Here is a 23,702-nt window from a genome sequence, read left to right as displayed (position 1 = left end):
GCTGAATTTGATTTGCTAGTATTTTGTTGAGGATTTTGGCATCTGTGTTCATTGAGAATATTGGCATGATTTTTTTTGTTTGTTTGTTTTTTGGTTTTGTTTCTGCCATGTTTTGGTATCGGAATGATGCTGGCCTCATAGAATGAGTTAGGGAGGAGTCCCTCATCCTCAGTTTTTTGAAATAGTCTCAGTAGGAATGGCACCAGCTTTTCTTTATAAATCTGATATAACTTGGCTATGAATCTGTCTGGCCCTGGGGTTGGTTTTTTTTGTTTTTGTTTTTGTTTTTGTTTTTCTTTTGCTTGGTAGGCTTTTTCTTATACATTTATAGAACTCAGTATTGGTCTCTTCAGGGTTTCAGTTTCTTCCTTGTTCAGTCTTGGGAGGTTGCATGTGTTTAGGAATATATTCATTTCTTCTAAATTTGCTAGTTTGTTACCATAGAGGTGTTTATAGTAGTGTCTGATAGGTTTTTGTATTTCTGTGGTGTCGGTGGTAATGTTCCCTTTGTCTTTTTTTTTTTTTCTTGGCTCACTGCAACCTCTGTCTCCAGGGTTCAAATGATTCTCCTGCTTCAGCCTCCCAAGTAGATGGGATAACAGGCACGTACCACCATGCCTGACTAATTTTTGTATTTTTAGTAGAGACTGGGTTTCGCGATGTTGGCCAGGATAATCTCCAACTCCTGGCCTCAAGTTATCTGCCTGCCTTGGCCTCCCAAAGTGCTGGGATTATAGGCATGAGCCACTGAACCTGGCCTCCCTTTGTCATTTCTAATTGTGTTTACTTGGATCTTCTCTTTTTTTCGTCTCTATTAGTCTAGGTAGCAGTCTATCTTTCTTATTAATTTTTTCAAAAAATCAACTCCTAGATTTGCTGGTCTTTTATGTGGCTTTTTGTGTCTCCATTTCCTTCAGTTCAGCTCTAATTTTGGTAATTTCTTGTCTTCTGCCAGTTTTAGGGTTGGTATTCTCTTGCTTCTCTAGTTCTTCTAGTTGTGATGCTACGTTGTTAATTTGAGGTCTTTCTTTTTGATATAGTCATTTAGTGTTTTTAATACTATAGGTCATTTAGCCTATTTAGTGCTATAAACTTCCCTGCTTAACACTGAGTTAGCTGTATCTCAGAGAATCTGGTATGTTGTATCTGTTCTCATAAGTTTCAAAGAATTTCTTGATTTCTGCCATAATTTCATTGTTTACCAAAAAGTCAATCAAGAGCAGGTTGTTTAATTTCCATGTAATTGTATGGTAGTGGTGATTTTCTTAGTATTGATTCCTATTTTTATTGTGCTGTGGCCTGAGGGCATGGTTGGTATGATTTCAGTTTTTTGTTTTTTGTTTTTAAATTTGCTGAGTATTGTTCTATGTGGAAATGTATGGTCAATTTTGGAGTATATGTCATGTGATGATGAGAAGAATCTATATTCTGTTGTTTTGAAGTGGAGAGTTCTGTAGATGTTTGTTAAATCCATTTAGTCAAGTTTTGAGTTTAGGTCCTGAATATCTCTGCTTTTCTGCATTGACAATCTGTCTACTGCTGTCAGTGGGGTGTTGAAGTCTCCCACTATTATGGTATGGGAATCTAAGTCTCTTTGTAGGTCTCTAAGAACTTGCTTTATGGATCTGGGTGCTCTTGTGTTGGATGTGTATATATTTAGGATAGTTAGGTCTTCTTGTTGAATTGAACCCTTTACCATTGTATAATGTATTTCTTTATGTTTTTTAATCTTGTTGGTTTAAGTCTCTTTGGCCTGAAATTAAGATTGCAGCCCCTGATATTTTCTGTTTTCCATTTGCTTGGTAGATTTTTCACAATTTCTTTATTTTGAGCCTATGGGTATCATGGTATAATATGTGCAACAGGTGTCTTGAAGACAGCATACTAGTGGGTCTTGCTTCTTTTCCAGCTTGCCACTCTGTGCCTTTTAATTGGTGCATTTAGCTCCTTTACATTCAAGGTTACATTGATATGTGTGGATTTGATCTTCTCATCCTGTCGTTAACTGGTTTTTATGCAGACTTGTTTGTGTGGTTTCTTTATAGTGTCACTGGTCTGTGTTCTTAAATGTGTTTTTGTAGGTACTGGTAGCTGTCTTTCTTTTCCATATTTAGTGTTATCTTTCAGGGCCTCTTGTAAGGCATGTCTGGTGGTAAAAAATTCCCTCAGCATTTGCTTGTCTGCAAATGATTTTATTTATCCTTCACTTATGCAACTTAGTTTGCCTGGATGTGATATTCTCGGATGGAATTATTTTTTCTTTAAGAATGTAGAATGTAGGCTTCCAATCTTTTCTGGCTTGTAAGGTTTCTTCTGAAAGGTTCACTGTTAGCCTGATGGACTTCCCTTTGTGGGTGACCTACCCTTCTCTCCAACTGTATTTAACATTTTTTCTCTTTCGTTTCAACCTTGGTCTCTTTGTTTTTCTTCTTCCTTCCTAGTGCTATGTTACCACTCTCCCCAGGTTCTTCTTCCTCTTTTCCCCATTCTCTTCCATGTGCAGTGTTTTAGGAATTAGTTCTTGGTTCTTTTTTTCTCTATTTACTTTCTTGGTAGTCTCATCTGGCCTTATGATTTTGAATATGATCCACATGTCAGTGACTCCCAAATATAACAAGAGACTCTATTTTATCTGGTGCCCTGTTAACTCTCTGAAATTTTCTACCACACTATATTAGTCTGATTTTACACTGCTGATAAAGACATACCCAAGACTGGGCAATTTACAGAAGAAAGAAATTTAATGGACTTACAGTTCCACATGGCTGGGGAGGCCTCCCAATCCTGGAGGAAGGCAAGGAGGAGCAAGTCACATCTTATATGGATGGCAGCAGGAAAAGAAAGAGAGTTTGTTCAGGGAAACTCCTCTTTTTGAAATTGTCAGATCTCATGAGACTTATTCACTATTATGAGAACAGCATGGGAAATACCTGCCCCCATGATTCAATTGCCTCCCATTGAGTTCCTCCCACAACAGGTGGGAATTGTGGGAGTTACAATTCAAGATGAGATTTGGGTAGGGAAACAGCCAAACCATATCATTCCATCCCTGACCCCTCCCGAACTCATATCCTCACATTTAAAACCAATAATGCCTTCCCAACATTACCCAAAAGTCTTAACTCATTTTAACATTAACTCAAAAGTCCACAGTTCAAAGTCTCATCTGAGACAAGGCAAGTCCCTTCTGCCTATGATCCTGTAAAATCAAAAGCAAGCTAGTTACTTCCAAGATACAATGGGGTTACAGGCATTGGGTAGATACAGACATTCCAAATGGGAGAAATTGACCAAAACAAAGTGGCTACAGTCCCAATGCAAGTCCAAAATCCAGCAGGCAGACAAATCTTAAAGCTCAAAATGATCTCCTTTGACTCCAGGTCTCACATCCAGGTCCCACTGAAGCAAAAATTGGGTTCCCATGGTCTTGGGCTGCTCTGGCCCTGTGGCTTTGCAGAGTATCCCCTGCTCCTGGCTGCTTTCATTGGCTGGTGTTGTTTGTGGCTTTTCCAGACACATGGTTCAAGCTGTTGGTGAATCTACCATTCTGGTCTGGAGGACAGTGGCCCTCTTCTCACAGCTCCACTAAGCAGTGCTACAGTAGGGACTTTGTGTGGCAGCGCTGTCTCCACGTTTTCCTTCCAAACTGCCCTAGCAGAGGTTCTTCATGAGTGCCCTGCCCCTGCAACAGACTTTTGCCTGGGCATTCAGGCATTTCCATATGCCCTCTGAAATCTAGGCAGAGGTTCCCAAACCCCAGTTCTTAAATTCTGTGCTCTTGCAGTCTCAACACCACATGGAAGCTGCCAAGTCTTGGGGCTTGCACCCTCTGAAACCATGGCCTGAGCTGTACCTTGGCCCCTTTCAGTCATGTTGGAGTGACTGGGACACAGGGCACCAACTCCATAGGCTGCACACAGCATGGGGACCCTGGGCCTAGCCCATGAAACCATTTTGTCCTCCTAGGTCTCTGGGCCTGTGATAAGAGGGGCTGCCATGAAGGTCCCTGACATACACTGGAGACATTTTCCCCATTATCTTGGGGATTAACATTCGGCTTCTTGTTAATTATGAAAATTTCTGCAGCTGGCTTGAATTTCCCCTCAGAAAATAGGATTTTCTTTTGTATCTCATTGTCAGGCTGCAAATCTTCCAAACTTTTAAGCTCTGTTTTCTTTTTAGAACTGAATGCCTTTAAAAACACCCAAGTCACATCCTGAATGCTTTGCTGCTTAGAAATTTCTTCTGCCAGATACCTTAAATCATCTCTCTTAAATTCAAAGTTCCACAAATCTCTAGGGGAGGGGCAAAGTGCTGCCAGTCTCTTTGCTAAAACTTAGTAAAAGTCACCTTTGCTCCAGTTTCCAACAAGTTCCTCATCTCTATCTGAGACCACCTCAGTCTGGATTTCATTGTCCATATCTTTATCAGCATTTTGGTCAAAGCCATTCAACAAGTATCTAGGAGGTTACAAACTTTCCCAAATTTTTCTGTGTTCTTCTGAGACCTCCAAACTGTTCCAACCTCTTCCTATTACCCAGTTCCAAAGTTGCTTCCACATTTTTGGGTATCTTTCCAGCAGTGCTCCACTCTATTGGTACCAGTTTACTGTATTAGTCCGTTTTTATGCTGCTGATAAAGACACTTGAGACTGGGCAATTTACAAAAGAAAGAGGTTTAATGGACTTACAGTTCCACATGGCTGGGGAGGCCTCACAATCATGGTGGAAGACAAGGAGGAGCAAGTCACATCTTACATGTATGGCAGCAGGCAAAGAGAGAGAGCTTGTGCAGGGAAACTCTTGTTTTTAAAGCCGTCAGATCTCGTGAGACTTATTCACTATCATGAGAACAGCACAGGAAAGACCCACCCCCATGATTCAATTACCTCCCACCAGGTTCCTTCCACCATATGTGAGAATTTGGGAAGTTACAATTCAAGATGAAATTTGGGTGGGGACATAGTGAAACTATATCACTCACCCGTATGCTTGTTTGCCCTACTCCAATCACACTGTATACTTGCTTTACCTAGCGTATGTTAGCATGTTCCTGCTTTAGGGGCTTTGTGCAAAACACTCTTCCCTCAATATCTTCATGGCTAACTTCTTTATTTCTTCACAGCCTTGCTAAAATATTATGTTTTACATAAGACTATTCTGAACACTGTATATGAAATGTAGTCAGCTTTCCCATGCATGCCTTACACACTTCCAAACTTCCTTGCCTAGTTTCTCATTGCCATACCCCCAATGATTTCTCAGATACAATATAATTTACTTGTTTAATATGTCTATTGTTTGTTGTGTGACTCCTTCCTATAGAATGAAAGTACCATAAGAGCAAGAATTTTTATTTTGTTCACTGAAAAATCTCGAGCACCTAACATAGCCACATAGTATTGGCTCTCACATAGTGGCCGGTTCTACTCCGGGAATCCCTGAATGGCATTTATGTATGTTAAATCTGTAACTATTTTCCCTCTGCTTGACACATTTCTGTACTCTAGGGAAAAGGATTCACTTTCCAGACTGTAGATAAACTAACAAGCTCAGTCGAAATACGTATTGAACTACTGCATTGCCTCTTTATTTGGAAATATTTCAATACCTCAGAAGGTATAATTTGATTTCAGGCAGACCAAAGATTAAATTATAAAGTAATACCTTTGTGAATATCCACCTTTATGAGTGTCAGCAAATGCATATGATTAATTGATAAATTTAGAGTGGGGTTATTACAAACCATTTCATAGCAAACTGTAACTGGCTAAATATAGGTTCATACAGAACATTGTACAATGTGTGTAATTTTCTCTCAGGCTAAAATAAGATAAAATTTAGATATTTAAATGTGCAACCTGTGAAGCTTTAAGACTTCTGCTTGATGAATTGAGATCTGTCACATAGTCCATATTAAGTAGGTGAGCTGGATCCACAGCAGTGCTGTCTAAATCACCAGCTGTGCTCTTCCGGTATAAGGCACTTGCCAAAGGCAATTTCTTATTAGATGATTTGCCATTGTATGTTATCTTTAAGCACTAAGTGCAATTATCAGGAGTCCTACATTTTTTTGTCTGGGGGTATAAAACTGCCAGTCACTCTTTTTGCAATTTAAACTTTAACCTGCTAGTGAATTTTAAAAGGTTTTGGACTCTTTTAGAAGATATTTTATTTATGTGTTTATAAACCATGGAATTTTAAAAGAGAACATAATCTTTCTGGTTATCATTTCTAAGTTTAAAAGCAAATAGCTGCTAAACCAATTAAGAATTGGTTTATGCAAGAAAACATAATTCTGTTATTATTTACCATAAAAATTTCCTAGACATTTTCGGAGTACAGTTTGGACTTTCTTTGCAAGCCTGGCAGGCACTTATTCTTTCTCCTATGGTATACATTAGAGGTTATGTACTCTCTTAGACAAGCTATTGTTTTAAAAAAAGTTTTTATATTTTGCTGAAGGAAAATTTGTTCCAAACACAGTAGCTAGCTTGAACATGGAAATTACTCATCTTTCCTTGGCTAGTTGCCACTTTATCCTGTAAGGAACAATTGAATGGGATCATTTGATTTTTATTTATTCTAGGTCAGTGTCCAGTGATCTCTTGGACAACTGATTTGGCCACTTTAAATTAAACTTTGGTCAGCTTTCTTTAGAATGTCTAGCCTCTGTGTTTATTATCTGCCTTTTATTTGAAGTCTTGAAAAGTCAGTACACGCAGACTAATTTGTGTGTGTGTGTGTGTGTTTTAGAAAAAAAGGTAATTCATAATGGTTAGAAGGATAAAAGTTCTTCAGTTTAGTTCTTTCCTCTCTGGGGAAGGAAGAATGGGGTTAAGAAAATGCCATAGCACACCAAATGGTAGCCCCCCGTGTAATTTGTGTTGGGTGGCAGATTCTTCATCCTGACTACATACTGCGTCTCTTCTCATAGGAGGTCCAAAGAGCATCAAAACCTACAAAAAAATAAATGCAGGAACTCAAATATTACTTCTTCAGACTTAACATTTGTTAGTCATGTTTAAGAGCTCCACATTTTGCTTTTTAGGACTGTATAAACTTGCAGTTTAATTGTGACTTTTAAAAAATGAAGTGGAGTTATAAGAGATTAGAAAATCGCATACCCAGTGTTTTAGAATAATCTGTTAAGTGTATTCCCTGTGGCACTGCTATGCTGAGTACTTTTCATGCCGAATTTTATCTAATCATAAACACTGGCCCAATAGATACAGTTAGTCTCCCGGTTTTACAGATGAAGAAAATGAGGTCCATAGAGGCCAAGTATCTTAGGCAAGATAATACCTCTCATAAGTGGCAGTTTCTGAATTCAAACATAGTTCCGTCTGACTCTAAAAGTATCTCGGCAGGGCGCGATGGCTCACGCCTCTAATCCCAGCACTTTGGGAGGCCAAGGCGGGCGGATCACAAGGTCAGGAAATCCACCCATCCTGGCTAATACGGTGAAACCCGTCTCTACTGAAAATACAAAAATTAGCCGGGCGTGGTCGCGGGCGCCTGTAGTCCCAGCTACTCCGGAGGCTTAGGCAGCAGAATGGCGTGAACCCGGGAGGTGGAGCTTGCAGTGAGCTCAGATGGTGCCACTGCACTCCAACCTGGGCGACAGCGAGACTCTGTCTCTAAAAAAAAAAAAAAAAAAAAAAAAGAAGAAGAAGAGGAATATCACAAAAATCAGACATGACATTTAAAGTATACTCCAATACATTTTGTCATTTGAATGACCAATGCATCAGACCTCCTGATCTGCCTTCTGCCTTCTGAGGGGCTACTTCTATTCCACTCTACTCAATAGACTTCTTTTCAAATCTATGAAAGTTTTTTGTATTTAATAGAAGACTGCCTTTCCCCTTTAATTTACAGTATAGAGTGAGACATTCTAGCACTTCTGCGTTACATGTACTTCCATTAAATACAGTTTCTTTTCTCTTTCTCAATTTATATTTTCCTCCCTTTTCTGAAACTTGTTCTCTTAAATCACATGAAGCTCAGAAGCCCAGATACCCCATCTGATGTTTGTGTCACCCACAGGCTCGCAGTTCTGGCTCCACGTTAGAATTACCTGGGGAGCTTAGAACAACCACCACCAAAAAACAAAACAATTCTCAGTCACCACTTAGACCACCAATTAAACTAATGCTTCATTATACTTTTGTTTTCCTCTCAACGTTTAAAGACATTTTGTAACTTACAGAAAATTTGGAAGAATAGTTCAGTGAACACTAGCTCTCCATGTATTCTTCACCTATCTTCACCAATTAACATTTTGTCACATTTACTTTCTCTTTTCTCTTTACTGTATTTACATATCTGCATATAAGGTACAAATACACATTTCTTTATTTTTGTTTTTCTTGGAACCATTTGGGAGTTAGTTGCAAATATCCTCACATTTCATTGCTAAATACTTCAGCATGTACCTTCTAAGTTCAAGGGCATTCTTCTATATAACCACACATGACTATCATATATAGGGAATTTAACATTAATAGAATCAGCAATGTGTAATATTCAATCTGTATCATATTTTCCTAATTATGCAATAATTCTTTTAATAGCAGTGCTTCCTCAAAATGTAGTATGCATAGGAATCATCTGACAATCTTGTTTAAACTGCAGTCTGATTCAGTATATCTGGGCTGGAGCCTGAGGCTCTGAATTTCTAATAAGCTCATAGGTTCTTGGGACCAAACATTGAGTAGAGCAGCCTTAAAATTGTTTCCCCCCCCCCATCCAATTTACAATTAAGCATCATTCATTGCAATTGGTTGTCATGTCTCTTTATTTAATTTCTTTTTAAAAATCTGATGTCTCTTTAAAAAAATTCCCAGGATTTTTTTTTCTTCCTTGTCATATACATGTTTTTTCCTTTTTTTTTTTTTTTTTTTTTTTGAGACAGGATCTTGCTCTGTTGCCCAGGCTGGAGTGCAGTGGTATGAACACAGCTTACTGCATCCTTGACCTCCTGGGCCCGAGTGATCCTCTCACCTCAGTCTCCTGAGTAGCTGGGACCACAGGCTCATGCCACCATGACTAATTTTGTAAGTTTTGGTAGAGATGAGATCTCGCCATATTATCTAGGCTGGTCTCAACTCCTGGATTCAAGAAATTCACTCACCTTGACCTCCCAAAGCGCTAGGATTAGAGGCGTGAACCACTGCACCCTGCCCCATGTCATATACATTTTAAAAGAGTTCAGGCTAGTTGCTTTGTAGGATATCTTTTAAATTGGGGATTTGTTCATTTGTTTCCTCCTAATCACATTTAGATTGAACTATTTTTTTGGGGGCAAAAATACTACAAAGAATATCAGTCAGTTATTTAAAAATCTATACAAGTGTTGTATAGGTTTGCCCTAATGCCCTAACCAAACAATTCCATGCGGATGCTCTTAAAGAATTAGTGAAAACGGAAGAAAAATAATTTGTGAAGAACCTCTGCTCTGTGAATTTTACAAAAATTAGCATTTCTTGTACTCTTTGAGGGACAAGAGGACAGTGCCCAACTCCTGTGAGTCTAAATAAAAGCAACTTGTTTAGTTATAAATAATTTGTTTATACAAAAGGTTCTTTTTAACCTACATGCTTTGTATTGCATGTGTGTTCTAGCTATGGAGGTATTTATGGGAATAGGAAACACTGCATTATGACGACTGTGTTTATGACGTCTGTTTTAAAAAAAAACTGAATTTCTTTTGAAAATTGACAAAGCCTAGAAAGTAGATGTTCATGTATGAAATGCCCTGGCATGATGTGATATAGAAGTCTCTTGTAAGTACTCGTAGAGACTCCCTTGGTCATAAACAGCGGAGTAGTGCTAAATGTTTTAACAACTGGCTCCTTTCCCCTACCTTGCTCCTCTACCCCAAAAAACAAACGGGAAAAAATCCAAAACAAAACAGCTCTGGTGGTTCACATTTGCCAGTTGCCATCAAAGAAAATATTGTCTCTACAGCCAATTTCAAGCTATAAATATGACATCAGTATGCTTGCAAAATTCCTGAAAATTTGCCAGTTCTACATGCTTATCTGAGCCTACTCCAGTATATTACTGGTTTTAAGGAGAGAAACCCAACTCAATTTGATTTAAGGGAAAATTGGAATTCTTGGCTTATACAATTGAAAAGATTAGGGACAGAACTGACCTCAGACCCCGCTGGATCCGTGTTTCCTTCACCAACCCTTGGTTCTGAGCTAGTTGTCCTTCTCTATGTACTGCAGTTACTCCAGAAGCTCCTGAGCCAGATTTTGGAAACAGAATAGGCAAAGATTAAGAATAGTAGCTCTAGCTCAGACTAGCTTGAAATATCAATCTACCACATATTTGCCACTGTAAACATGGGCAACTTAGTACCTCTCTGGCCCAATTTCTTCATCTGTATGGTAGAGATAGTAATAGTACCTGTCATTGGGTTTTAGGAATTTAACAGATTAATACTCAATAGTTTAGAATTCTTGGCAAAGAATGAGTAATCAGTGTTATTATCATCATCATTCTAAATTAATCTCAGAAGAAGTATGTCTTTCTGCAGCTAAAGCCTGAGTATTGAATCTCATCTAATGATGAAGAAGACATGCATAGTACCTGATAGATAGTTTTTCAATCCTCACGCTCCTCTCACCCTCCACCCTCAAGTTGGCCCCAGTGTCTGTTCTTCCCTTCTTTGTGTCCATGTATACTCAATGTTTAGCTCCCACTCATAAGTGAGAAGGTGCAGTGTTTTGTTTTTTATTAGTGTGTCAGTTTGCTTAGGATAATGGCCTCCAGCTCCGTTCATGTTGCTGCAAAGGACATGATCTCATTCTTTTTTGTGGCTGTGTAGTATTTCATCGTGTATATGTGCCACATTTTCTTTATCCAGTCTACCACTGTTGGGCATTTAGGTTGACTCCATGTCTTTGCTATTGTGAATAGAGCTGTGATGAGCATACACATACATGTGTCTTCATGGTAGACTGTATATACCAAATAATGGGATTGCTAGGTCAAATGGTATTTCTGTTTTAAGTTCTTTGAGAAATTGCCAAACTGCTCTCCACAATGGCTGAACTAATTGTACATTCCCACTAGTAGTGTATAAGCATTCCCTTTTTTCTGCAGCCTCACCAGCATCTGTTATTTTTTAGCTTCTTAATAATAGCCATTCTGATTAGTGTGAGATAGTATCTCATTGTAGTTTTGAGTTGCCTTTCTCTAATGATTAGTGATAATGAGCACTTTTTCATATGTTTGTTGGCTGCATATATGTCTTCCTTTGAAAAGTGTTCATGAGCAGACAATGATTTAAAGCAGTAATTATAGTATGTCCAAAGACCTAAACTCCTGCATAAAGAAGTAAAGAACAGTATTATGACAACATCTCAACAATAGAGACTATCAATGGATAAAAACCATGAAAAAAACCCTAAAAAATGGAAATTTTGGAGTTGAGCACACAATATCTGAAATGGAAAAAAAAAAAATACTATAAGGGATCAAGGGTAGATTTGAGAACTGCAAAAGAAAGAACCAGTAAATTTGAAGATAAATCAACGTAGATTATATAATCTCAAAAACCAAGAGAAAAATAAATGAAAAAGAGATGAACAAAGCCTAAGATAAATATGAGGCATTTTACCAAAATGTAAGGAAAGAAAAAATAATGGCTGAAATTCCCCAAATTTGATTAAAAAATTAATCTGAATATACAAGAAGCTCAACAAACTCTAAGTTGGATATACACAAATATATCTGCAGCCAGACACATCATATAAAAATGATAAATACCAGTGATAAAGGCAAATTCTGGAAAACAAGAAGATAAAAATATTTTATTACATATAATAGAACTCCAGTATGATTAACAGCTACCTTCCCATCAGAAACAATATAGGCAGTATTCACTGTAGACTGAAAGAACAAAAGTTGTGGCAATCAAGAATCCTTGTTCAGAAAACTAGTTTTAAATGCTGTATTTCAAAAATAAAAAGGCAAATAAAGACATTCCCAGAAAACAAAAACTGAGAGAATTTGTTGCCAGTATGTTCACCTGAAAAGAAATACTAAAGGAAAACTTTCAGGTGGAAAGCAAGTGACCTGTGTCAGTATTTCAAATCCATATGAAGAAACAAAGTATGCTGATAAATGTAGTTGTGTAACTATAAAACTATCATAAGGGCATATTTCTTTTCCTTCTATAATCTGATTTAAAAATTTTATAAAACAATATATAAAATTATATTTTTTAGTCTATTACATTTAGAAATGTAATATATTTAAAAAATAGCCATACAAAGGCAGATGGAAGCAAAACTGTATGATGACAAAGAAATGACACCAGATAGTAACACAAATCCATAGGAACAAATGATAAGAATTAGAAGTTATAAATAAAAAGGTTAATAGTCTCTGTTTATAGAACAAACTATAAATACCTACTTGATCTTTTTTCCCCCTCTTTGCTCCTTTAAGAAACATACAATTATCTTAAGTAATAATTATAACAATGTATAACTGGGTTTGTCATGTATAGAAATGTAATATAGGTAACAATAGCACAGAAGAAAGAAGAGAGCATAGAGCATAGGAGTAACCTCTTGTATGTATCTCACTGGCGTTAAATTAATAAAAGTGAAATCGATTCTGATGTTAAGAAGCATATAGTAAACCATAGAGCAATCTAAGAAAATAATGTAAAAAATGAAGAATGATCAAAGGAATTTAATATTATACTAGAAAATATTCATCAGTGTAAAAGAAAGAGAAACAGCAGAACATGAAACATATGGAAAACAAAGTAAAATAGTGCACCTAAATCCAACTATGTCAATAATTACATTAAATGTGAATGTATTAAAAAATTCAATCAAAAAGCAGAGATTGTGAGAATAAAATTAAAGATAAAACTATATGCTGTCTATAGAAAACACTTTTTAAATTCAATAGAACAAACAAGCTGAAAATAAAAGAATGGAAAATATATACCATGCAAACAATTATAAACGAGAAAATAAAAGAACTGAACAACTGTAAAGCATCTAGACCTAACAGACATCAGCGAAGCACTCCATTTAACAACAGTAAAATACACATTTTTCTCCAGTGCACAAGAAACATTTTCCAGTATAGATCACATACTAGGTGATAAGAAAAGCCTGAATAAATTTAAAATGATTGAAATCGTGCAGTGTATTTTTTCTTGATATAATGGTTTAAAACTTTGAGAGAAAAAAATTAGGACATTCACAAATATGTGAAAATTAAATAGCACACGTGTAAATAACCAAGAAATTACAAGAAAATTACAAGGGTAATTAGCCAATACTTTATGTTTAATAAAAGTAAAACATAGCATACCAAAACTCATGGCATCTAAGCAAAGCAGTGCTTAGAAGAATATTTATAAGTTGTAAATGCCTATGTATTTTTTAAAAAATCTCAGATGGATAACCTAGACTTATACCTTAAGACACTGGAAAAAGAAGAGCACATTAAACCTAAAGCAAACAGAATGAAGCACGTAATAAAAATTAAAGCAGAAATTAATGAACTAGAGAATATGAATAAAGAAAACCAATAGAGAAAATCAGGGAAAGCAAAATTTGTTATTTGATAAAATCAGGAAAATTAAAAATCTTTAACTTGACTGACCAAGAAAAAAAGAGATAGGCTGAAGTTACTAAAATCAGAAATGAGGCCGGGCGTGGTGGCTCAAGCCTGTAATCCCAGCACTTTGGGAGGCCGAGACGGGCGGATAACTAGGTCAGGAGATGGAGACCATCCTGGTGAACACGGTGAAACCCGGTCTCTACTAAAAAAATACAAAAAACTAGCCGGGCGAGGTGGCGGGCGCCTGTAGTCCCAGCTACTCGGGAGGCTGAGGCAGGAGAATGGCGTAAACCCGGGGGGCGGAGCTTGCAGTGAGCTGAGATCCGGCCATTGCACTCCAGCCTGGGCGACAGAGCGAGACTCCGTTTCAAAAACAAACAAACAAACTAACAAACAAAAATAAAATCAGAAATGAAAAATGAGACATCACTCGCAATATTACGAAAATAAAAAGATTTAAAAGGGAATAATGTGGACAACTATATTTCAACAAATTAGATAACTTAGATAAAATAGACAAATTTCTAGAAAGACACAAACTACCAACACTGACTCTAGAAAAAAAACATTTGAGTACATCTATAGGAATAAAGAGATTGATTTGATATTTTAAAACATTGCCGCTATTAAAATCTGGGCTCAGATGGCTCCAATATTGATTTATAAGCAGCATTTAAAGAAGAATTAGTACTAATTTGTCACAAATTCTTCCAAAAAAAACAAAAGACCACGGAACATTTTCCGACTCATATCTGTGAGATGCTCTAAGACATTGCATGAAAACTACAGACCAACTTTTCCTATGAATATAGAACTGAAAAATACTCAACAAAATTTGATTACACTAAATCTGACAGCTTTAAAATGGGATTATATTCCATAACTAAGTGAGATTAACCCGGGAGCAAGGTTGGTTTAACTTCCCAAAATCCATTTCTGTAATAATAATAACATACCATAGTAATATAATAAAGAGCAAAAAACACACGATCATCTTAACAGATGAATAAAAAACAGTTGATAAAAATTTGACACATACGTTATAAAACTATTCCACAAACTAGAAACGGAAGAAAACTTCTTCAACCCGATAAAGAATATATATAAAAAATCCAGGACTGACATCATACTTGATGAAATCTGAAAGCTTTACCCCTAAGATTGGGAACAAGACAAGGGTGTTCATTCTTGTCATTTGTAGTCATGACAGGGAAATTGTTGCAGTATAATCAGCTAAAAAGCTTCTAGATTGGAAAGAAAGATGCAACATTATCTCTATTTGCATTTGGCATGATCTTTTATTTAGAAAATTCTAGAAATCTAAAAATTATTTGAAATAAGTTCAGCAACATTGTAGGATACAATATTAATATACAGTAATGGATTGTGTTACTTTACAGTAGCAATGAACAAACTGAAAGTGAAATGAAAAAAATCCCACTTACAATAGCATCAAAGAGGAAAAAATATTTAGGAATTAATTTAACATAAGATGTGCAAAGTTTATATTCAGAAAACTACAAAAGATTTTTGAAAGAAATTAAGGAACACCTTGAAAAATAGAGATACCCTTGTTCGTAGATTGACTTTGTGGTTGGTATGCCAGTATTTTCCAAATTAATCCACAGGTTCAGTGTAGAACTTATCAAAATCCCAATGAACTTATTTGCAGAAATTGAGAAGGTGATTCTAAAATTTATATGGAAATTTAAGGGACCCAGAATAGTGAAAAAAAAAAAAAAATCAGGAAAATGGAAACCAAATTTGGAGGACTTACACTTCCTGATTTCAAAGTCTACAAGTTACTACAAAACTGAAGTAATCAAGACTATTTGGACTAGCATAAAAATTGATCTATATATCACTGAGACAGGATTGTAAGACCAGAAATAAACTTTTATATGAATCAGTTTATGCTCAATTGATTTTCAACAAGGGCATATAAGCCATTCAATGGGGAAAAATAGTATTTTCAACAAATGGTGCCAAGACAACTAGATAGCCACATGCAAAGTAATTAAGTAGCACAACTGCATCACATCATGAACAAAAATTAACTCAAAATGGATCAAAGAACAATATTCGATTTTGGAACACTGGATCACTCTTAAAAGGAAATCCACACCAATTAACAGTTACTCCTCATTTCTTTCCAATGGAACACTGGATAACTCCAAAAAAGAAACTCATACCCATTAACGGTTACTCCTACTTTTTCCCAATTCCCAAAACCTACACAGTCACTACTTCTTGTTTCTATAAATGTATCTATTTTTGATATTTTATATAAATGGGATCATACAATATACTATTTTTGTGAATGACTTTTTCCACTTAGCATGTTTTCAAAATTCATCCATGCTCTCACATGCAAAAGTACTTTATTACTTTTTATAGCCAAATAGCACTCCATTCTATGGATATGCCACATTTTATTTATCCATTTATCAGAGAATGGAAATTTAGGTTGTTTCCACTTTTAGACTGTTATAAACAATGTTGATATAAACATTTGTGTAAAAATGATTACATTTGTATAATATGGACATATATTTTCACATCTCTTGGTAGGTAGCTGAAAATGGAATAGATGAGACATAGGATGACTCCATGTTTAATCTTTTGAGGAACTGCCAAATTGTTTTCTAAAGTAGCTACAGCATTTTACATTCCCAATTGCAATTTAAGAAGATTGCAGTTTCTTCACATCCTTGTCAACACTTGTTATTGTCTTTTTAATTAAAAAAATTAATCATTGTAATCATTGTAGTATGAAGTGATATCTCATTTGGTTTTGTTTGTTTTTGTTTTGAAACGGAGTCTTGCTCTGTTGCTCAGGCTAGAGTGCAGTGGCATGATCTCAGCTAAATGCAGCCTCAACCTCTTGGGCTCAAGTGATGTTTCTACCTCAGCCTCCTGAGTAGCTGGGACTCCAGGTGTGTGCCATCACACCTGGCTAATTTTTGTATTTTTTGTAGAGATAGGGTTTCGCCATGTTGCCCAGGCTGGACCTTATTTATTCTTTCTGTGCCACCTTGGGGTTCTGAGTGTTTCTTCATTCTCTGGCTGAGAAGGCTGGAAACTCTTTCCAGCAAAATCTGGGCCTTGTTGGCAGGCGCTTTCATGGCTCACCTCCATGTGCCAGGGGGCTGGCTATTTTTCATTAATTGCTTGTTCTTTTGGTGTCATATCTAAAAAAGCTTTGCATGACATAAGGGTTCTTCTATGAGTTGTATAATTGCAGCTCTTGCATTTTGTTCTTAGATCCACTTTGTCTGAATTTTTATTTCTGATGTGATGAAGTTGTGCAACTTAATTACTTTGCATATGGCAATCTAGTCATCCCAGCAACATTTGTTGAAAATACTATTCTTTCCCCCATTGAATGGTCTATGTACCCTTGTTGAAAATCAGTTGAGCATAAATTGATTCATATAAATATTTAGTTCTGGTCTTGCAATCCTATTCCAGTGATTCATAGATGTACTTTTATTTTTATGCTAGTCCTGATAGTCTTGATTACTTTAGTTTTGTAATAATGTCATATAAATTTTAGAATTGGCTTCTCAATTTTTGCCAATAAGTCCATTGGGATTTTGATAAGAGTTGTATCATACCTATAGATTAATTTGGAAAATATTGCCATACCAACCACAAATCAATCCATAAACAAGGATATCTTTCCATTTCAACATTTCTTTAACTTCTTTCAACAATATTTTTTCTTATTTCAACAATCTTTTTCAGAATATAAATTTTTGCACCTTATGTTAAAATTAATTCCTAAATATTTTTTTCTCTTTGATGCTATTGTAAATGGGATTTTTTTTCATTTCATTTTCAGTTTAATCATTGCTAGTGTGTGGAAACACAATCCATTATTGTATTATTATTGTACACATTTTAAAATAATATATAGTTAATTAGGAGGGCAATGATTGATTATTAAATCTACTTATCATCACATGTATCTTGAAAGGACTGAAATGTTGCATTTTCTCTGCAGATATCACACTACAGAAAGAAAGTCAGGAAGGAATTCCACTCCAAACCCAGAGTCAGGAACCTCTGAAACCTCAGGAAAATATATCACGACCGATCCACCATCCTTTAGTTTTAAAAACTAATTTTGAGGAAGAAGAGGAAGTAGATGAACAAAATGGTTAGTAGACCTTTTTTCAGGTTTACAATGCACATTCAAAAACCTAACAACATTTTCTACATATGTATTTAACTATAAAGGTTTATGATGTAATTATAAGGCAGATTTTGCTGAGAAAATAATTATAATTGTATTAAACAAATTTAATTAATTATGTTCTAAGTCTAACATATTTATGATCTTTTGGATTGGAAAGTTTTTGTTGTATGATGGCTGGGAGACAGATATGATGCTAAGTATATATTGGCGCTTCATATACACCATGGAATATTATGCAGCCATAAAAAAGGATGAGTTCGTGTCCTTTGCAGGGACATTGATGAAACTGGAAACCATCATTCTCAGCAAACTAACACAAGAATGGAAAACCAAACACCACATGTTCTCACTCGTAGGTGGGAATTGAACAATGAGAACACATGGACACGAGGAGGGGAACATCACACACCAGGGCCTGTCCGAGAGTGGGGGGCCAGGGGAGGGATAACATTAGGAGAGATACCTATTGTAGAGGGTTGATGAGTGCAGCAAACCACCATGGCACATATATACCTATGTAACAAACCTGCACGTTCTGCACATGTATCCCAGAACTTAAAGTATAAAATATATATCTATATAAATGTGTATATATATTTATATATCTATAGGTGCTTATAGAGATACTAATAAGCTCTCTTTTATATATAACTGTTTCTAAAACATTGATGCACATGTGTATCTGTTTATCTACATATGTGTTAATAATATATCAGTTTCACATTTAATCCTTGAAGTTACAGAGATCTATGTAGTAGTTTACAATCTATAAATCACTGTTATCTGCATTATTCTAAGTCATCCTCACAAGAGTATGAACAGGCTTAAGACCCATGTCTTTGGATTTTAGTCATCCTTTGCCTCCCGTAGCAACCCAGCACAGTGGTGCCAGAAAGTGTGTATATATAAGATAAGCATGAAGAAAAACTCTCAATCTGTCTTTGTGTTGGAATATGTCCTTCTATGGACTACAGGCCACCATAGTTTCTGTTCTTAGGAATAGACAGAGCTATTTATTACTGTTTCTGTGCGCTGAAGCTCCATGTCTTTCATGCCTACTTCAACCTCGAAATAAACATACACCATCTCAACATGGAGTCTAGACATTCAGTGTCCCATTTCCAAGTGCATAATACATAGCCCTTTGTTTTCTCTTGACATTGTTTTCAATACTTAAAATGTAGTAATTTGAAATATTTACTAGTATGGAAAATTATTGATTTTAAAAACATAAAAAAGTAATCTATCCATGAGAACAGTATTTGGGATTTTCCTTTCTGGTTTATAAATTTTCAGATTATTTGGCTTTGGGACAATTTAATTTAAAAAATATATATCCTATAGATGCTTCTAGTTTATGGACAAAGACCCCTGAAGAAATTGAAGAAAAAAGAGCAATAAAGGAGATGTGTTATAAATCTGGTAAGAAATCAAATATTTTTGTATTTTCTAATACTTGATGTGATAAATATACTAATAATTACTTTTCTTATGGTTGATTAGGGGAATACTACAGATTTCATACTCCTCCAGATATTTTATCATCAAAAAGCATGGCACCTACAGCAGAAAAAGAGTTAGAAAAGCCTTTGGAAAATGGCAGTGAATTGCAAGAAGGTAAGAAATGAAAAGGCAACTTTCGTAGTGATATGTAAGAGATACTTAGTGTGATAGACTAAATTATTTAGTATGATGTACGGAAGAATAAAGTGATAATACATCATAACTGAGAGCTAGAAGAAGGTGTTTGTATTGAATGACCCAAAGCTGCTATTAATGGGATTATGTATTCTAGAGAGGGGACAGAATGAATAGACTTCATTAACACATAATGATACTACACACTCCATGGGATAATCCTGTAAATAATTTGCTTTTACCGTTTTATTTGTCTTTGAAAAAAATCCCCCTGTGAAAGAGGTCTAGATTTTTCTTTCTGAATAGAAAAGTAAGCCTGGCCCAAGAAGAACGAAAGAGAGATCACAGAATGACGCTAGTGGTGGAACAGAGATTATTTTGTCATTGAATGAGAGTCTTCTGTGGACCAGGCTATTTCAGGGGCCATGCTGGAGGACAAATAGAAGGCTTTGCGTTTTATGGTGCTTACCTTTGGAGAACCTGATTTACTGCGGATGAACATCTGCAGTATGTACAAGTGTTTGTAGCGAACTATTCAAACATAAGGCGGTAGGTGGCAGCAAGACATCATCAGATGGAGAAGAGTCCGCAAGACTTGGGGGCCATATAGGGAAGGACAGATTGCAGGCCCGCACTACTTAGAGGAGAAAAAAACAAAAGGAAACAAAAACAAAAGAAGAAAACAAGTTAACAATGAACATTAAAAATGGCAGATTATAAAGACAATTATATGTACTTTTGCTTTATATTATGCTTTTAAAGGCTTTTTATTTTAAAATAGTTTCAGTTAATTCCTACATACCCTTCACCTAGATTTCCTTCAGACGTTAGCATTTTACCACATTTGAATTGTCAGTCTCTCTAAATACACACATTGTTATAATCTTCTGACCTGTTTGAGAGAATAAGTTACAGACATGATAGCTCTTTGCTTTTACATAACTGTAATATAAATACAAAAATCAGAAAATGACCACTGATACAATATCATTTGCAACCTTCTTTTCCCACAAATTTTATCAATCATGCCATTAATGTCTTTTATAGTAAAATACATTTTTTTCCCTGGTCTAGCTAGGATCCAATCCAGAATCACACATTGCATTAGGTTATTATGTCTCTTCTATTCTGCTTTTAATAGTTTATTTTAGAAGAAAATTATCCAGAAATGCATGAGGAAAGCTGAGAGTATTATTTAATTATCAGTGTAATCAGCATTTTGTAGTCAATAGTGACTCTAATACTTTTTATCTGATTGTTCATGGTGAACACATAAAATCAAAAGCAATATTACAAAATTTCTTATATGAGAAACATATCAAACTAAATATATTAAATTGCCATTGAATAAATAATCCAAATAGGAGACTGTACTTGCTTACTTCTTTATTGACACAGAATTTAAAACTCATGTATTTATGAATTTATTGTTTATCAGATCACTGTGCAAACAATACTTGCATTAACTTTAAAGCTTTTTTTACTTTCATCATGAATTCTATCATAAATTTCTTATTTAAGCATCTACCAATTACTGGGGTGACTTTTTTCTTCTTATTTCTAGGAGATAGTCTTACAGTTCCGACAAAACTTAGCCAATATGAAAGGCAAGGTGAAATAAAAACATCATCGCACGGGAAACCAAAGACTGACATTGCTGCTTTTGAAAATGGAGGTGAGTTAATTTATTACTGATTGACTCTGAATATATCACCACATAATAAGTGAGTCTGAATTTTATCTTTTACAACTAATTTTCTTTTTTTGTCTATGTCATGTTTAACACAAGGAGTTGGAGGTATATCACAAAATCAGTTGCTTTCAGAGACCAAAATCTCTGCCAAATACCTTGTACAAATTTGTGTTGAGTGTGTAAGACATTCCATTTTACATATTTTAATGAGAAACCTGTGTGTGTGTGTGTGTGTGTGTGTGTGTGTGTGTCTGTGGGTAGGCTTAACTCCAGACTATAATGAATTCAGGTGTTATGTATGTGCTGTAATATACTATAACAGAGCTATAAATGAAGGAGGCACTTAATACATCATTTGATTGAGTCTACTTTTTAAAAATTAATTAACTAATTAATTAATTAATTAATTTATGAGAAGTCTCACTCTGTCGCCTAGGCTGGAGTGCAGTGGTGCTGTCTCGGCTCACTGCAACCTCTGTCTCCCGGGTTTAAGTGATTCTCCTGCCTCAGCCTCCTAAGTAGCTGGCACTACAGGTGCATGCCACCACCCCCGGCTAATTTTTGTATTTTTAGTAGAGGCGGGGCTTCATCATGTTGGTCAGGCTGGTCTCATACTCCTGACCTCAAGTGATCCGCCTGCCTTGGCCTCCCAAAGTGCTGGGATTACAGGCGTGAGCCACCGAGTCCAGTGGACTTAAAGTCGACTTTAAAGGAGCCATATTGAAATATGTATCATTTGTCAACACATTCTAACTGTGTATTATAGTTTAAATATTTTGGAACTGCTTTTTAGCATAAACATGTTGGAAAATCTGTCTTTTGGACTGAAAATTCCAAGCGTTTGTTTTGAAAATATATAGAGACTTTGTGGGGAGGTTCAAAGGTGTGGCTGGTAGGAAGAATGTGTGTGAGGAGTAGGAAGGAGGTTGAGAGCAGGTATCAATAAGTACCAGTATCTCTTAGGCGTATTGGTGATACTTTCTGCTGTCCTGGTGTCAGCCATTTTCTTCTGTGTGCGCCCCCACCTTTTTTTTTTATTTTGGTGCTAAAGTAATATGATTATTTCTTCTCCTTTCTTATGTCTGCAGCAGTTTTAGTCTAGCTGTTTTAGTCTAACTGTCTTTGTTTGGTTGCCTTGAAGCAATAAGTTTTAGCTACAAATTAGAAACACTGGCAGTTTCTCCCAACAGAGTTCACACTGTCTATATAATCTATATAAGTGGGATCCACTTAACCTGAGCAGTTCTAATTAAACAGTTTGTTGAAATGTCATTAAATCAGATTGCCTTTTTGGTTAATAAAAGGTTATTTTCAACCATTGATAAAGTAATGGTTTCATATTAAAATAAACTTTCCTTCACGTTGTAACATTAATAATTGATTTCCTACTTTGTTGGGAGTTAGAAAATGTGAGAATGTCATTATACTGTCATTAGTCTATCTAATATTAATAATATTGTTAGAGTAATGAACTAGTTGAAAAGCCATAGCAAAACAATATTTAAAAAATTCTATTATCTGGCATATTAAATTCTGATATAGTCAGGCTTGTTGATTTTCCAGGCATCATAATGTTCTCTGTGTCACTGGATAAAAGAATCTTCTGGGTATATGTGTATGATAGATACCTCTAAACAAATTTCGGCAGCCTGTATTCACAAGACATCTTTGAAATGAAGATAATCAAAACTGAAATTATAATTAATGAGTTAGTATTCATTTCAAGAAAAATACTTGAGGCATTATCTTGTCTTAATATTATTTTAATGTGTTATTGCACTTTAATAAAGTTCAAAGATCTGAAATGAATAGCTTGTTAAAATTTTACTTGTGTATGTATCAGTATAACCATATTTATGGTACTCCAGATGGCTCCTTCTCTACAAGTCAATAGTCTTCTCCCAAGGGTAATCACTACTCTGATCGCTATTACTATAGGCTGATTTTGCATTTTTTGATCTTTATATAAGTGGAAATATACAGTTTGAACTCTTTTAATTTGGATTCTTTTACTTAATGCTCTTTGTATTAGACTGATCCATGCCGTTGATTGTAGCAGTAAATATCTTTTTTTTTTTACTTTGCCCTAAATATCTATACATAGATAGATATATACCACATATATACACACATATCTACATATAAGACACATACTGTTATGTGTACGTATATATATAAAAACACACATGGGCATTTCTCTCTCTATGTATATAGTATATGTACACACACATTTGATACACACACAAACACACGCACAATTGATTCTTGTTATTCCTGGTAGCTATGTTCTATAAAGTTGACATGAACACTGAATTAGCAAACACTGAACCATTGCTTCTTGGGGAGATATGTACACACACACATATACATACATCTCACACAGATTATAATCTTAAATCGTAGAAATTACTCATCCTGGTAGATTCTGTTTTCCTTATTTTACAAAAGAGAAAACAAAGGTCAGAAGTCTTAAGTGACTGTCTTGAGGTTGCCCCACCAACAAGCCTCGGAACTGGGATTCAAACCCCTTCTACCTCTCCCCAGAGCCAGAGCTTCTTCCACTGTA

At 35.6% G+C, this 23,702-nt stretch overlaps 1 protein-coding gene across 3 annotated transcripts in view; it reads left to right on the top strand.

Moving 5' to 3' along the window:
* Positions 1-23,702, top strand: part of C11H12orf50 (chromosome 11 C12orf50 homolog) — a 42,417-nt gene that overhangs the window by 7,699 nt on the left and 11,016 nt on the right. For all 3 annotated transcript variants that reach the window (XM_025402690.1, XM_025402689.1, XM_025402688.1), the window contains exons 4-7: positions 17,611-17,766; positions 19,150-19,227; positions 19,309-19,422; positions 21,008-21,118. In XM_025402690.1, coding sequence (XP_025258475.1) covers positions 17,611-17,766; positions 19,150-19,227; positions 19,309-19,422; positions 21,008-21,118 — 459 coding nt within the window. The remainder of the gene's footprint in view (positions 1-17,610; positions 17,767-19,149; positions 19,228-19,308; positions 19,423-21,007; positions 21,119-23,702) is intronic.

This window comes from Theropithecus gelada, chromosome 11 (genome assembly GCF_003255815.1).
Source record: "Theropithecus gelada isolate Dixy chromosome 11, Tgel_1.0, whole genome shotgun sequence".
NCBI lineage: Eukaryota > Metazoa > Chordata > Mammalia > Primates > Cercopithecidae > Theropithecus > Theropithecus gelada.
The sequence above is the reverse complement of the archived record's forward strand: the minus strand, read 5'-3'. Positions and strand labels throughout refer to the sequence as shown.